Below are 15,377 nucleotides of genomic sequence, written 5' to 3' on the forward strand. Positions count from 1 at the left end.
TCTCCCTCTTTATTCCCACCACCTCATCTCCTGCTGCCTCCTCCCTGCCCTCTCTCCTCTCGCCATCACATTTTGCTTTACTTCACAAGCAGGACAGGCTAAAAACGTGCCCAGAACCACACGCACCGTCCAGCTGATGAGCATGACTGGCTGAGCTGGGGAAATTCCCAACAGAGTGTCCTTCCACTTCAGCTCTAGGTACCACGGGATGCTGCTATTAGACCTTGAGATCTGCAACGCCTCCCATCAAACCCAGCAAGCCCTGCTGTGACAAGCAGGATAATGCAAGCTTCAGTACGTATGCATTATTCTTTTCACATGTTTTTCTCATCCAACTTGCTAATTACTAGCACTACATGTTTAAATGAGTAGTTGCTCCCTCATCACCTACCTCTACCTTCTCTTTGATCCTGCAGTAATTAGATGCTGTGTTTCATCAGTGTTATTTGTCTGACAAAGTGTCACACCAGTTTTCTCCACGCCCCAAGTTCAGAAGTTCAGTTTTGCTTAAGTAAACAAGAGTTCAATGCTTATAGAGCTGAGCCTCAGGAATATTCCTAGAGCATTCAAAAATCAGCCTTTAAGACTCCGGAGAGCCACCAGAGTCTTTTGGCCTGTCCAAAATCTTTGCCTTCCAGTAACAGTCTGTTTACATGAGCATTTAAAGAAAAGGTAAAACAAGATGTACAAATAAGAAAGCACGAACATACAATCAAAAAACAGTCCTAGACAGTATTTTGGAAATGGTTTAAGAACAGAGCCTACAGACTGGGACTTGAGTGCTGATGTGCTTTTGCCTGGTTCCAAATTTGGGAACCTGGCTACATTTCAGAAATTTGCACCCGTTCACAACAGAGATGAGCTCAAATTGTCATATACTGGGAGGAAATAAAGCTAAGAAAAATAATTTTAACGTGACCTGGGTTCTGCAAAGTTGCTTCAGCAAGTTACACTGCCAACTCACACTGAATTTCAAGGGAGTCAAAGTTCCCTTAGGAGCCTTTAAAAGCCTCATCCCCAAATCCAAGATGACGGTGTTACCAGGTAGAAATCAACATTTTCCATATTGGGACCAACTGTTCACATTACACATCCTCCCATTACCAAATCTGCCTGGGATGCTTCTCCATCTCTTAGTATCAGCACTTCCGAGCACTTGAAAACTCCAGACAGACAAGTGCAATGTCTGGATCAGGAGCTGGAACGTGTTTTGGTTTGACAGCAATTCCAGTGCCCCTTCCTGACCCGTCTACCTGCATGCTGACCACATCCGCCACACCACCGCTGTACTGCACAAGCAAGACCACAAGCTCTCGAGCACAGGTTAGCGTTATACACAGAACTTGTTCTCCTGCTTCAGGGGGAGTACTTGTGCTTAAAGTCAAGGATATGCTTAAGTGCTAAAGCTCAGCACCACAAGGGCAGAACAATTTGTGCAATAAATGACTGTGCAGCAAATTAAATCTGCTTCTAAATATTGCACAATATGGCATCTTGCAAAATAATTTAATATTTATTTGGCATTCATTATTGAGCAGTCTGCTAGGAACATCAACGATGTGTAAAATGCAACATCGGGATCCAAACTAAACAGCTTTTGCTAGCAAGCTCTCCCCGCTCACCCCCAGCTGCTCCGCCAAAGGAAGTGACATGAATTTTGAAAAGTTTGGTTTGCTTCATGGATTTTGTTGCTGCTTCTGCTTTTCTTTACCTCATATTGGTAGATGTCCAGGATCCTTTCCAATGACAGCTCCTCAAAGTACAGTCTGTCACACTCATCAAAATCTGTACTCACTGTCTCCGGGTTGCAATTCACCACGACGGTCTTGTTGCCAAGCTGACGCAGCGTGCGGATACTGGAGACAGCACACCAATCAAACTCCACGCTGCTGCCTGCCAGGAGACAGAGAAGTGGGCAAGGAAAGGAAGGATGCTGAGAAGAAAACATAAACAGACGTTCTCAGCACTCAAGCTTAAAAAAGAAAAAGAAAACAGCCCCGCATCGCCTGCTGTCAGCTCAGAGCAAGCAATCTAATTGTCCTCCCACGGAAACTAATCATCCACAAACGTAAGGCTCCAAGCACAACAGGTCAGTGGGCTCAGCTGCTCCGGAGGGACAGGCCTCTGTAACGCATCTGTCATCCTGCACTCACCAACACTCACGTCTGCTCTTGCTGCCTGTCCAGCTACTGCTGCCTCCCAACCAGCGCGCACAGAGGTAAACTTAAGAGGCAGAGGCTTAGAGGTGAGAAAATTGAGTGCCCATTATTATGAGACAGCACTATTTACTCCAGGAAACACAAAGCATTTGTACAGCTGTGGTTTAAAAACCAGAAGACTGCAGTGTTTTTAACTCTCCAGCAGAGCAGAGTGTGGCTAAGCTAACAACAGAAAAATTACGACTCGGTGGCTTTGCCCTTCCTGCGCGCTGACTCTAGATAAGGCAAATCAGTAGAACAACACTTCTGGAGCCATGCTGTGATCCTTTCATCTTGCTTTAAAGGCCACAGTGACTACAGCAACACTGTGGGACAAGCACGTCCTACCGTCCTGAGCCCTGAGTAAGCACTGTGGCACCTGTAAAGGAAAGAGGCACAGAGGGAGTCACCTGGCGCTGGGGCGAGCACTGGCACTTGGCATTTGGTCCTAGGCACTGCAGGACTTGCGACTCGTCAGCACTGCAGGCCTCAGGGGTCCAGACTTGTGCTAACAGCTACTGTCACATAAATTTCTATGCTCAAACTTCTAAGAGGGGTACCATAAACAGAGAATCATACATATTAACAAACATCATTAAATGGTTATGCTAACAGTCTACAAGAAAACCTTGGCCTCATCACGATGTGTTCACAATCATTACATGATCGTTAACCACTGATGTCAGTATTTATATCTATTTAATTGTGCGACAAGATACATTGGAAATTCAGGCTGTGCTTAATTGCTGCCTCTACCACCTAGTCACAAAGAGACGGCTGTCACGGGTCACTCACTGACAGGCACACAATTTATCTCCCTACTTCTGTCAAACAGGAACCTGAGAACATCCCTAGGCCTCAGGTAAAACCCCACAGAAAAGAGAGGGAAATCAAATCTGAGACTGGATGTTTCCCAGAAGGGTCACCAGATGCTCATTCGCTTTTTATATTCCACCTCCATTATTCAGGTATTCTTATAGACGTAAGAAACCTCAGCTTTGGAACGCAATGGTCACCTGGAGTCCCCATCTAACTGCTTTAGATATAACCTGGGAAGAGGGATTCTTCATCAGGGAGTGGAGTGATAGGATGAGGGGTAATGGTTTTAAACCGGAAGAGGGGAGATTTAGGTTTGATATCAGGAAGACATTCTTTGCTGTGAGGGTGGTGAGACACTGGCCAGGTGGCCCAGAGAAGCTGTGGCTGCCCCATCCCTGGAGGGGTTCAAGGCCAGGTTGGACGGGGCTTGGAGCAACCTGGGCTGGTGGGAGGTGTCCCTGCCCAGGGCAGGGGGTGGCACTGGATGGTCTTTAAGGTCCTGTCCAACCCAAACCATTCTGTGATTCTATGATATTCCAGCCACATCCAGTGATGGTCATGTCTGAACAGTGGGAAGACAGCAAATAATTAGTAATACTAGTAATGACTGTTGTAACATAACCAGACACTGCTCCTCAGAAGGTAATGACTACATCAATACAGGCATGGTTTTGAACTCACTTTCAGGTTTCAATCATGTTAATTCTATGCACACACCTTAAAATTTACAGAGCACCCTGCTGGTCCATGCAGTTGGGTGGAATGGCTTATTTATACTGCTTTCAGGGCTGACTTTCACGCAGACAGATGCCTCTCCTAGGACAGGAGATACCCTCCTGGCAGCAAGTGAAGAGCAAGCATCGCCTTGAATATCCAAGCGATACCCCCACAGAGCACGGGTCACACACTCCAGCTCTTTTAGAGGTGCAAGTAATGGTTTTCTTTAGCAGCCTTTATTTAGTTGCAACCTCTTCCAAAGATTGCCTTGGTCTATCAAAGCCACAGAACAGGTAAGACCAAGATGAGGGCTGTACAGCTAGTCTAAGCAATTAGGAGTTCTAGGTGAACAGCGCAAAATGTATTCACATACATTTGATCAAATTATTAAACAACACTGCCACACTTTTTATGTTCATTTTTTGTAACCGTGCTACACAGCATGTTGACTGGCAGAAGCATTCACAAAAAATAAGCATAATCATGGAGTGTTCCTCCTGATTTCACTCATCTCAACATTCATACTGGAAACTGAGTTCCAAAACACAAGCTACAAACAGCAACAGGAGCATCGCACGTGACCCACCCATCCAAGCAGAACAAATGGATGCAGTTTTAAATGTCAGCTTTCAAAAGTCACCACCACTACTTGTGAGATGCAGAGCAAAAATATTTCTGAATAACAAGCAATCTTTTTCTTGTCAATAATTGCAAGCTATTTGGAAGGATCCATGAAAAGAAAAAGTGAAAGTCATCATATACAGAATTTGGCAGTCTGTCTACCCGATAAGAGTTTCCATGAGGAAACTCTTATGCTGCATAACCATCTGAGTAGGCTGAAAAAACAGCATCCAGAGAATTGCTTATTCAAAAGCAGCTGAAGATATCAAAATATTTTCATAGTCACCTATACTTACAGTAGTAAAATGCGCAGTATATAACAACATAGTCATGAGCTGGCAGTAAACATATAAGATAGGTGTGGGAGCAACAAAACTCTATGCAAGGTAACAGGTTCTCAAGACTTCACCCTGCGCAAAAAGTAAGATTAAAAAAACTCCCTAAAACTTTGTGAAAATCACAACTACGTGACAAGTGAAAAGTAATAAAATTTTTCCAGGGCGTGAAATGAAGTCTCCAAGCAAGTGTAAAAGGCAAACCTTGTGTTAGGAATTGATGTCCTGCGCACTGTGCTCTGGAGGGTTTTGTCACCATATGAGAAGAGGAACAAATGAACCACAAGAATATCCAAAGAAGGCTCGAGGGTGCAAGGAGAACAGAGGAGTTGTAAGAAAGATTTACCTATGTGATACGGTCCGCAGCCCAACACCATGACTCCACAGTCATCAAATTTTACATCATGTTCCTGAGAAGAGAGGGAGAAAAGCCATTAGGATCTGTACTCCACAGCACCTAACCCCATGCTTTTCAGAACAAGCAGTTTCTGGTGCTCAGACCATATCCAACAGTCTGGACCTTCAGGGCTCAAGCCTGGTCTTGGTTACTGCAGTATAAGTCAAGTGCAACATTACTGGAATTAGTGGTGCTGCACCCAAACCAAAGGAGACACGGCACCTCTGGTTTGGGTATTCGAGCAGCCTAAGGAGCTGCTAAGCTGCACATAAAAATGAATGCCAGGATGACATGAGTGAATCATGAGTTCTACATTCCCAGCACCTGACCTGTGCTCAGAGGATGCGAGTACAGGTGATACAGGACAGGATCATAACAACGTAGGGGCATTAACACCAAATGCACTGGATCAGTATTTGTGCAAGAGAAAGTTCCAGGCCTGCTGTAAGTGGATTATAGTTAACACCATCCAAAATAATTGCTATAGAGACTGACACATCTGCAAGATCTCCAGAACTAACGTAGCACAGGGGAAAGAGATCAAACTAGACAGCAATGAGACTGTTGTTTCCAAATGTGCCTACCTGCCCGTTGTACGTGACATAGAGGTAATTAGTTACCGCTGGGTATTCTGCTGCCAGTGTGTCGATCTGTATGGGGAAGAAGAGGAGGGATTGTGACTTGGCCAGTGCCAGATCTTTCTTACATGCAGGTGTTCAGGGGTTTTTCTTTTCCCCTCTTTCCTTTTCTACTCCTATTCCTGTCCTATTATCTTCCAATCATGTCTTTCCTCAAAAGGAGGTGACCTGAACTGTCATATGCTGGCAACGCAGCGTACGCCCGGCCTTCCCCCAGACCTTACAGTTCCGTCAACAGCAGAGTCTCCCATCTCTTTCTAAGCTGCAGTTTTAGCTCCACACCTCTTTGGTAAAACACCTTCACAGCCCAGGAACCTTCCACATCCATCCCTTCTTGCCGAGGCCCTCATTCTCTAGTTAGTTTGGCAGCGTTAATTACACAGACCTCCATTCCTCCAGGTCTCCTGTCCTCTTTAGCTGCACCGTCTGGGGTCTTCACACCATACTCTTGACCCCACCTCACGCCCACACTGAACACAAACGTGCCCACAACGTCACTCTGAGATCTGCCGAGCATCAGCCAGCAGTGCAAGCACTATGTATTTATCTTACAGTATAACTTGTGCTTTGATAATTAAACGGTACACAAAGCAGGAGTCATTTTCAACCACCCCTTACATGTAGTTTTCAACAATTTCTTATGTAATTAGTCACCAGAGAGCCCAGAAGAATAATTTGCCTACTAGGCTGTTCACAAACCATTTGTGTCAACTACTTATTGCATGTTATACATGGCAACAAGTCCATCTAGGTCACAGCCCCTGCTGAAGTTCCCTGAATGAACAGCTGAAACACTTCCACACAGAATACCGAGCAGGGAACAACGTTAAAGCAGTCCTGACATGAATTTTTACATGCTATACCATTTAAAAATCTGTCCAGTCTTCACACATTTTCAGGAGCCCCCACTGGCTGTCCAAATCCTGGTGAATAATGAAGAATGTGACCTTACGTCATTAGCACGATGTAAGTGTCTGCTGCTCATTACTGTTGCTAATGCCACAACTGGTACTTCATGGCTCCCGAAGAAACATGTGCTCTGGAGCCACAAACGAAGGCGTAAGTAAAACGACCCTATTAAGGGTACCTCAGCACACAGATCAGTGCAGCACTGCAGTGCCATCCGCAGCGGACAGAATGCAGTGCAAGACCAGGCACACTTCTGTGGGCCAGGTGAGGACATAGAAGGAAAACAGCAGCTGGGGAACAGAAGGAGATTTGGCACCTGGAATTGGGCCTGAGGATACAGATGGGCTCTTTCAGAAACATCCAGTAATTTGGGTTGGGCTTTTTTTTCCCCTTTAAGGACAAAAAAGCCAACTGGTGGCAGTTTAATAACAGCATACCTTAAATGCAGTAGCAGAACACCTAGCAAAGCACCAGTGACAGCCATGAATACTAGATGAGCTCATTACACTCGTGCTATCAGAATGAATAGCAAATGAACCCATAACAACAGCACACTTCAAATAAAGTATTACCCTGTAAAAAGTTACTACCGAGAAAAGACATTACACTTTTCATGGTCACATTGTGGTGGGCCAGAGTTTTTCCTCAAGCCAGATAGCTGCATTTCCCCCTCAGCCACACAGAATATGAACAGGAATGTTCTGAGTCGCGCTTTGGGGGTGTTCATGTCATTACATTGACACCTGCAGTGCGGAAGTAACAGCTACGTGGGTGAAATTTGTTCTCCTCTAATGTCAACGTCAAAACTCCCATGGCTGTTAACAGAGCTGGGGCTTCCACTTTGTTTACCTCAGCTGTTTCTAAGGGCATGGAGGTCTCCAGTTCCTTGCACTCTTGGAAGCCCCCACCATGAAGAGCGATGTTTCTCACATACCTGTTTCACCCAGGGCACTACATTCTTCCTCAGTCTCAGCCGACGGCACTGGACTTCAGTCAGCCCCAGGCATTTCCCCATCTGTTTGTCTGAGAACCCGATCCGTTTGGCTCTCCTCAGAGTCTCTTCTGGAACTGTTTCACTGGGATTAAATAAGAAAAACACCTCTGCAAGAGGCTTTACAGGGATACTTAGAAGATACATGAGTGCTTGTGTCTTCCATACTGCGTGGAGTTGCTATAGGATCATGCACATAAAGGCAAGAAAAGAAAGAAGACCCAGCTAAGCGATGCAACCCTCACACATAAATGAACTTTTTTGCACTGGATGGCCCCCGCAAACATTTATAAGGTAAAGTCTGTAAGCAGACTGCTGATACTAGGAAGCGAAATACTTTCTTTCCTTGCATTTTTGAGACAGGAATGAGTGACTCATGATGAGGTCCATCATCTTCCAGGCAGCATTTTCCGTCAGCCTAGTACAAGGTCACCGTAACCACAACTGTATGGTCACTTACCATTACATGGTCTCCATGGAGGACCTGCAGTGATTCATCTCTTGAATTCAGTATCCCCACATCTCCATATCCAAACTTTAGCCCAATCTCTCCCTTACATTCCTCTTCCCAGTCTAAATTTTTAAATATAGGCCTCACCAGAGTGGGCTGGATCAATAATTATTTATGTACTCATATCTCCCGCCTCTCATTGCAGCCACCCACTCCACACAAAGGCATGAAATTCCTGAAGCTCTGGGATGTGCCATTCAGAGGCATAACTGGGGGACAACTTGCCTCAAAACACTACAATTTGTCCCAAACAAGCCCTTCTTTCTCTTGTTGAGGATGCTCTCTCTACCTTCAGAAATGGCCAGTCTTTTGAAAAAAGCATCTGACTTCAGAGACACACAGTAGAAATGCCCTTCAGGGGCTCACACACAAGGCAGGCTTTTCACTCTGACAGTCTCAAGTAGACTTTTTTCTATATGATTTGTGCTGCTTCTTGCATTATGAAAAACGGGAGAGGGGGATATAGACAGGGTAAAGCAGGGGCACCTTTTCTGTTTTCCTATTTGCAATCACTGCCTCTCAATACTTCCATATGTTCCCATTCTCCTGGGTTTGCTTTTCAGGAGTCCAAGTTTTTGCTATTCATTTCAAATGCACTGCTTTCCCCGGCCATCTCCACAGCTCAACAGTTTCTTGCCCATTTTGCTTTTGATTTTTTCATCTTCTCCACTCCCCCTTTATTCCCTCCACCTTTTTTCTCTCCTATTCTTTGTTCCACTTTGTTTCGACTCCACCTATAACCCTTACAGTTTCTGCCTCTGTTTCTAAGCTACCTTTTCTAAGCTTAGCTTTTGCAAAAACATTAAAAAAGCCTATGTATTTTTATCAGCACTTCTGCTTTTCATCTTCATTGCCAAGAGCATCCTTGCCTGCCCAATAAATCAATATTTTATGAGCTAGTAAGCTCTGAATCAGGAAAAAGGAAATGATTAACAAACAAGCAATTTTCCTAAATCAGAGCTTTTGAATTATGTCCTTTGCTTGATGGTATTTTTAAATAAACAGCATTATGTTAGTTGAGTGGGAGGAGAGGGGTAAGGCCACTTTATTGGAATGCGTCAGGAAGCTGAAGCATGAAAGAGTCGTTCAACTGGATTTTCCATTCTGGCTTAGGCCCAGAGCTGCCCTTGGTGAGGTCAGGCCAGCATGAAACAGGTGAGAGTCACAGAAGCATCAAACCAGCTGCTCTGGGAGCAGAACTGGGGACCAGAAACCTTTGAGTTCAGATCCCTGAGTAGGTGGGTTTTCCTCTATGAATCCCCTGATGCCACCCCTCCTTCCCCTGCGATACAAGATCAGAGCGCTCCACCTGCCTATAGCAGCAGAGCGGATGGCTACCGAGGATGTGCAGAAAGGCAACGCTGGCTGTCACTGCAACCTCCTGCCCTGTGCCCTGGCGTGGCACTGCCAGCCAGACCGGCCTGCCGCAGGGCACCGCTGCAGCAGCACCACCCGCACCCGCCATCCTCTCCACAGCCCGCCACCCATCACCCCTCTCTCTCCAGCACTTCCCGCTCTTTGCTTGCGGAAGGAAACATCCTGCCTAATCCAGCAGGCTGAGCTTCCCAGGTTTTGGATTGAGTTCTGGGTGCAGAAAGACTTCCCAAAATAAGACCCAGTTTGCAACACCGCAGTACGTTACAGCCTGAGGTTCCATGCTCTGACTCCTCCACCGCAAAACTCCTCTGCTCCTCTTCAGCTCTTCCTACTTTCTGATCTCAGCTCAGAGGCAGGACTTCCTGCAGAAGCCGCGAACGCCAGAGCGAAAGGCATGGATGGGTGTTTTACAGGAGGAAACACAGCAAGCAAAATCTGCCAGTTCTCAGGCAAAACAGATGCTAGCCGCTGCTGGCTATTAGGGAGAACACAGCCACGTTAGATTTCTCTCTTAGATTCAGCACTCCCTAAGCACAAGTGAGCAGACCCAGTGACCCCAAGAAAATGAGCCTGTTTCAGTGCAGTTTGCTCCCTTGCTCTCCCTCCCTTCTGCCTCAGAAACACACGTAGCTGCCTGTCATTTGATTACTGACAGAGAAAGAAAATTGCCTTCATTTGCAGCTTGTTCCAATTCAGTTTTTTGTACCTCATTATAACAGTATCATTCATCGTCACCCCCCCCCCCCCCCAGCAGGGTGGGTAGAAGAGAAGCAGTGATTATTTGGCAACATGAGTCATTTGCCTTGGGCTAGCAGCTTAAATTAGGTTAGGACACTTACTAAATCCCTGCAAAAAGGTAACCAGCTGTGTACAGGATGACCAGTGTGCAAGAGAAAAGCTGAGTACCTAAAGGGGAAACAAAACCCTGCATTTTTTCCTCTGCTACTCTCAATGCATGATAAAGAAATGAAGAGAGATGTAGCTTTCAATGTGGCTAATCAGAAAGACGCGGTGGGAACCTCTACTCAAGCAGCACCTCTACTCAAGGCAGGAAGGGTTTTCTCATGTCTCGCTGCCACGGAGGCAACTTAATAAGGAGGAAACACACTCAGGTCACCGCGAGGCGGGAAAGGTTAGAACAGACAACCCAGCCCCGGAGATGTAACAGTTCTGCCATTTAATATTGTCACAGAAAATCCGCAGAAGTCAGACACCCAGCAGTGCTGATTCCCAAGCACTTGAAACCACAGTCTGCCATGAGATGAGGAACTGCCCAAAGCCCCCGAGGCAGCTCCCAGGAGCTGGAAGCAGGAGCAGAAGGAGCAGAGTCAGGCAGCAGAACTGCCCCACCACGCTTAAAGGGAGCTGGCTCACAGAGCCGCCAACCCTCAGCACTGCTGTGAAACCAGGCTCCTCCATTATCCAGGAATGACACGCAGCGTCATTCCTGGATAATTTCCATTTACTATTAAGGGTAATTTTTAGCATTTATATCTCAAAATTCATGGAAAGAATGTAAGAAACACGCAAACAGTAGGTAGGGTGATGCTTATCTCACAGATAGCAAAACTGAGATGTGCAGAAGCTAAGGGGTTATGGTTTCTAAGATCCAATATTGACCTAATTGTGTTCCCACAGCCTTTGCTCAAAGACAGCCCTTTCGACTTGCTGGAGACATTAAAGCCAGCAAGAGCAGAATCAGGCTGATCTCTTTGAACACTGGAGTGCAAATAACCCTTCCAAGACCTCACCAGAAATCCAGCACTAAAAAAAGAAGAAAAAAAAAATATCTTACTTCTGGCTATTCCCAAACACATGACCCAGTCCTACATCATTGCCTCCCACTTTCCCCTGGAGCATCACTTACTCTTCAAACACAGAGCAGAAAGTCTTCCAAAGATTAAACTCCCTCAGTGGTTTATAATCAATTCTGAAACAAGGGAAGATTTAGCAGCCATGATTCCAGACTCCTATAATACTCCTTTTTCCTAACATTCGCCTTTGCAAAACGACGGTCAGAAGTTTTAGAGCTTCAAAACCAGACGATTAGACTTTTGCACACTGCCATATCATTTAGTGGCTGTTCACTTCCTCGGAAAGCTAGAGTCCCCTGCATATGTTGCAATTTATAAACAATACAAGCTTTTCCCGAATGTTGCCTGTGCCTCTGTTTCAGCTTCCAGTGTTGATTTGTTGTTGTTTTTGTTTTTTTTTTTAAAATTCCACCCTGTCACCTTTGGAACTCCATCCACTCACTTTTTCTTCAGTAATAAATGATAAAAGGAAATTGAATAAATTCCACTTAATGAGGAAATTTTCACCTGGCGCAGAGGACCTGGGGAAATCTATTAACTGACTGGAGGAACACTGGCAGCATTGCAATTATCAGGAGAGCCTGCTCGCTTCAGCACGGCCCTCTCTTCCACTTGACTGGCTTTCATCTGATCCACCGCCATAGCAGTAATGCTAAATAAACATGCCGGCAGAGAGCCCCAGCACCATATGGGAAGGAACACTCTCTTTCTGGTCTCCCAAATCAGGCTCTGCTTCACTGTAGGCACGTTGTCGAGTTTATGCCCATCCACATATCACTTAGGTGCATGTTAATGGGTCTTGATCAAAAGGATGAGGAATATTTTGTGAACTGGGAGCCAAAGCTTGAGCTGGGAGCATCTGGGACACTGCTATTGTGCCAGGTAACACCTGCCCTGCAAGCTCACAGGCTCACCCCTGCAGGGCACCTCTGGGCTACCTCAGCAGCCACTCGCACGGCTGGGACACACACCTGGGAGCTGCAAAGGTGACCACGCTCCAGCTCAGCCCACGCGTCTGAGTTCAAGACTGGCTCCTCCTGAATCCAGAGGGGGGGGATTTAAGCCCAGACTACAGTTTCAATATGGCAAACACGGTGGACCGAAAGCAAGAAGCGCTGGAACTAAAATGCCAAATACCCAATCCTGAGAGAGCTCTTCCTCTCTCAGTAGTCATAGACATGGAAGGTTTCAAAAGCCTACTTGATTTCAGGCTGGATCATGTACAAACACATATTGTTCTTCTTTTCCTCATTGCCCCACTCTGCTTCAAGGCTCCTAGTGGCTTCCTTGATTGCTCCTGATGCTTTACAAGATTTTGAACATGCCACAATTAAAATAATGAAATCGGTGTATAAATTCTCTCCATGCTTCTCTACTCAAGAAGACAGACTGATACCATTTTCCCCTACTGAGAAGCTCGTGAGATGACTGACAAAAAGCTGTCAAAGGAGCGTTTAGGGAAGCAGGAGCTGTAAGCCAACAAATCTCGCTCACTGAACAACTATCACTCCAGCGCTCTGCATCTTCAATGTTCAGGTCCCTGGGCTAATAAATCTCCCTGTGGACATCTTCACTTCAGTAACACGAACCTGACACGGTGCCCTAAGACCCAAATGACTCACACCCAGGATTTAGCGATGCGCTGAAGCAGCAGCCCACACCAAAACACAGCCAAGAAATGGGTCATAGATGCTCCCTCAGAGCTTTTTTTCCTACCCCTGCTAAAAAACAGCTTTGAGGTCTTTGCTGGGATGCCATGGTACAGCCACCCCTGCTTCTGATATTGTTCTTATCATTTACAGAGATTCCCCAACGGCTTTTAAAGGGCGATGCCTATCTATCCTCTGTATCAGGAAAAAAAAAAAAGTATATTGTGTTTTTACAAATGTGCAGATGCTGTGAAAGAAAATACAGTTGTGAAATTATTACCAATGGCTCTATAAGACAAATAGAAAGTACCTTATGTCAGATCCACGCAACGCACAAACAACAGTGCTAAATAACTGTTTATATTATATTCTTCTCATGCACTGAATTCCTAATTTGTTCCTGAGTCCTCCCTGCCCCACAGTTCACAGGGAAGACAAAAGTAATCTTCCCAGTTAGTTAAAAGCAAGTACAACAAATATGTCAGTGACAGCTCCTCAAACACCACAAATCAGTGCAGCCTCACTCAGCATCACCAGACCTGCTCTGCTTTATACCCACACGAGATCTGACTTCTCTCTGACCTGTCCCAAAAGCACACAAGTCAGCAGAACCGTTGCTTTTGAGAAGAGCGGGTGTGCAACACCCGGTGCGGAAGAGCACAGGTTATTGATAGCCTGTCTCATCTTTCCTCCCGGCATTGTTTCCCACGTCACCTGCTGGAACCAGGTTTTAACTCCAGCACGTGTATTTCTGCAGCTGCTCTACCAGAGTCATGTTTTGAAATCAAGTCATGCTTCCAGCAAGCGGCTTTCACAGCAGACCTTTCACAGACCCAAGGACATGAGCTTCGAAAAGGAATTCACAATAAGCAAATTCTTCCATGGGCCACTGAGCAGAGCACCTGGCTACAACCTGGCTACAAATGCTGGGCTGAAGTGGGTCTGCACCCTCCCACTACTCTCCGCTTCGCCTCTATTAACCTGTCTCTCCTTAAGAACGACAAGGGTGACACTCAGGACTGCACTTACCCCTTTCCAGCAAACCACAGGCCAGGAGGTGTTTTCAATCAATGCCCACAGAGCAAGGACACATTCTCCTCCAAAGCAAAGGTCTAAAGAACGATTGGTGCCACCATTTCCCACTGCCAATGGGCTGGCTAGTTTGGTATCCACCAAAAGGAAGATCTCCTGTTTTCATCAAGGTTAATTTGAAGACTTGAGCTTTAAGAAGACAGAGTTCAGTTCACTGCTCTTCCAGACTGTCTTTGAGACTGGGCAAGTCTTACCATCTCTATGCTTTGCTCCTCAACTGCAAAACAGGAGTTTCTCGTGCTTCTCTTTTCTCACTTGAATTCTACTTTACAGACTTTTATCAAGATTGAAATGTTCCTCTTTGGAAAATACACTCACACTTCTGCCTGTTGCAAGATGGTCAAATCTTCCTTGGGTTTTCCTCAAATTGTGCTCCTGGGGATGATGGTGTTACCAGACCCTACCGCAAATCTGGCTCAATCTGGTCCATAAGCCCGGCATTAAAGTCACATCTCACTCCTCATTGCCTCAGGCTGCTAGACACGGTCTGTTCAAACTTCCATCTCCTTCACGAGCCATCAGGGTGATGAACAGCCAGTGGGGTCACTTTGGGGCCCCTCCCCTCCATTTTATCTCATGGCACAGATGAGGCCAAATCTAGGGAGACAATGTCCTGGAAACAGCATATCCTATTGCACTGCCAGTGCTCCATACACCATCGCCTGTTCACAGCCTGACAGCATGGGACAGTGCTTGCTTTTGCCATCTGTGTACGCATATGTGGTTTTGTTTGTGTGCGTGTGGTGGGGAAGGTTATAGTTAAGATTACGTTACTGAAGGTATGAAGGTAATTGGTCAAAAACCAACAAAAAACCCACAATGTAAGTTCCCACTTAAAATGAAAAATACGTAGGTCACAGGAGAAACAGCAGAGGCACATGTTTGACGTGTGTGATATTACTGGATATTCTTGCAAGCACTCTCAAAATGACTTTCCTTTCCCAATTCAACTCGGGCCATTTGCTTTCCTGCAGCCAAATCATATAACCTGAAACAACTCTTTCTCCATTTTAGAGGACCCAGAGGCAGTCAAATGGGAACACTGCTGCAGCATGACAAAAGCTGTACAGTCTCACCAGCCCCAGGTCCAATCATCTTTGGAAAGTTCACTGGGACAAACATAAACGGGGCAGAGCGTGCCCTTCCCAGTCTCTCCTGTCTCTGCAAACAGCTGCAATGCCTGTACACCACTGGGAATGGACAAAGATTTATAGGTCAGAAAGGATTTTCCCCCCATAACATTATCCCATACAACTTCCATGGATGGAAACAGATTCCCTGCACAAACCAGCAAGGTCTTCTGCTCACC

General features: G+C 45.8%; 1 protein-coding gene across 1 annotated transcript in view; it reads right to left on the reverse strand.

Annotated features, from left to right (window-relative positions):
• The window catches only part of CPS1 (carbamoyl-phosphate synthase 1), a 109,406-nt gene that overhangs the window by 31,711 nt on the left and 62,318 nt on the right, over positions 1-15,377 (reverse strand). Inside the window, exons 23-26 of the mRNA XM_074594545.1 lie at positions 7,569-7,710; positions 5,672-5,737; positions 5,037-5,100; positions 1,712-1,893 (exon numbers count right to left, since the gene is read on the reverse strand). Of these exons, the coding sequence (XP_074450646.1) occupies positions 1,712-1,893; positions 5,037-5,100; positions 5,672-5,737; positions 7,569-7,710 (454 nt within the window). The remainder of the gene's footprint in view (positions 1-1,711; positions 1,894-5,036; positions 5,101-5,671; positions 5,738-7,568; positions 7,711-15,377) is intronic.

Source organism: Larus michahellis, chromosome 7 (assembly GCF_964199755.1).
Source record: "Larus michahellis chromosome 7, bLarMic1.1, whole genome shotgun sequence".
Lineage (NCBI taxonomy): Eukaryota > Metazoa > Chordata > Aves > Charadriiformes > Laridae > Larus > Larus michahellis.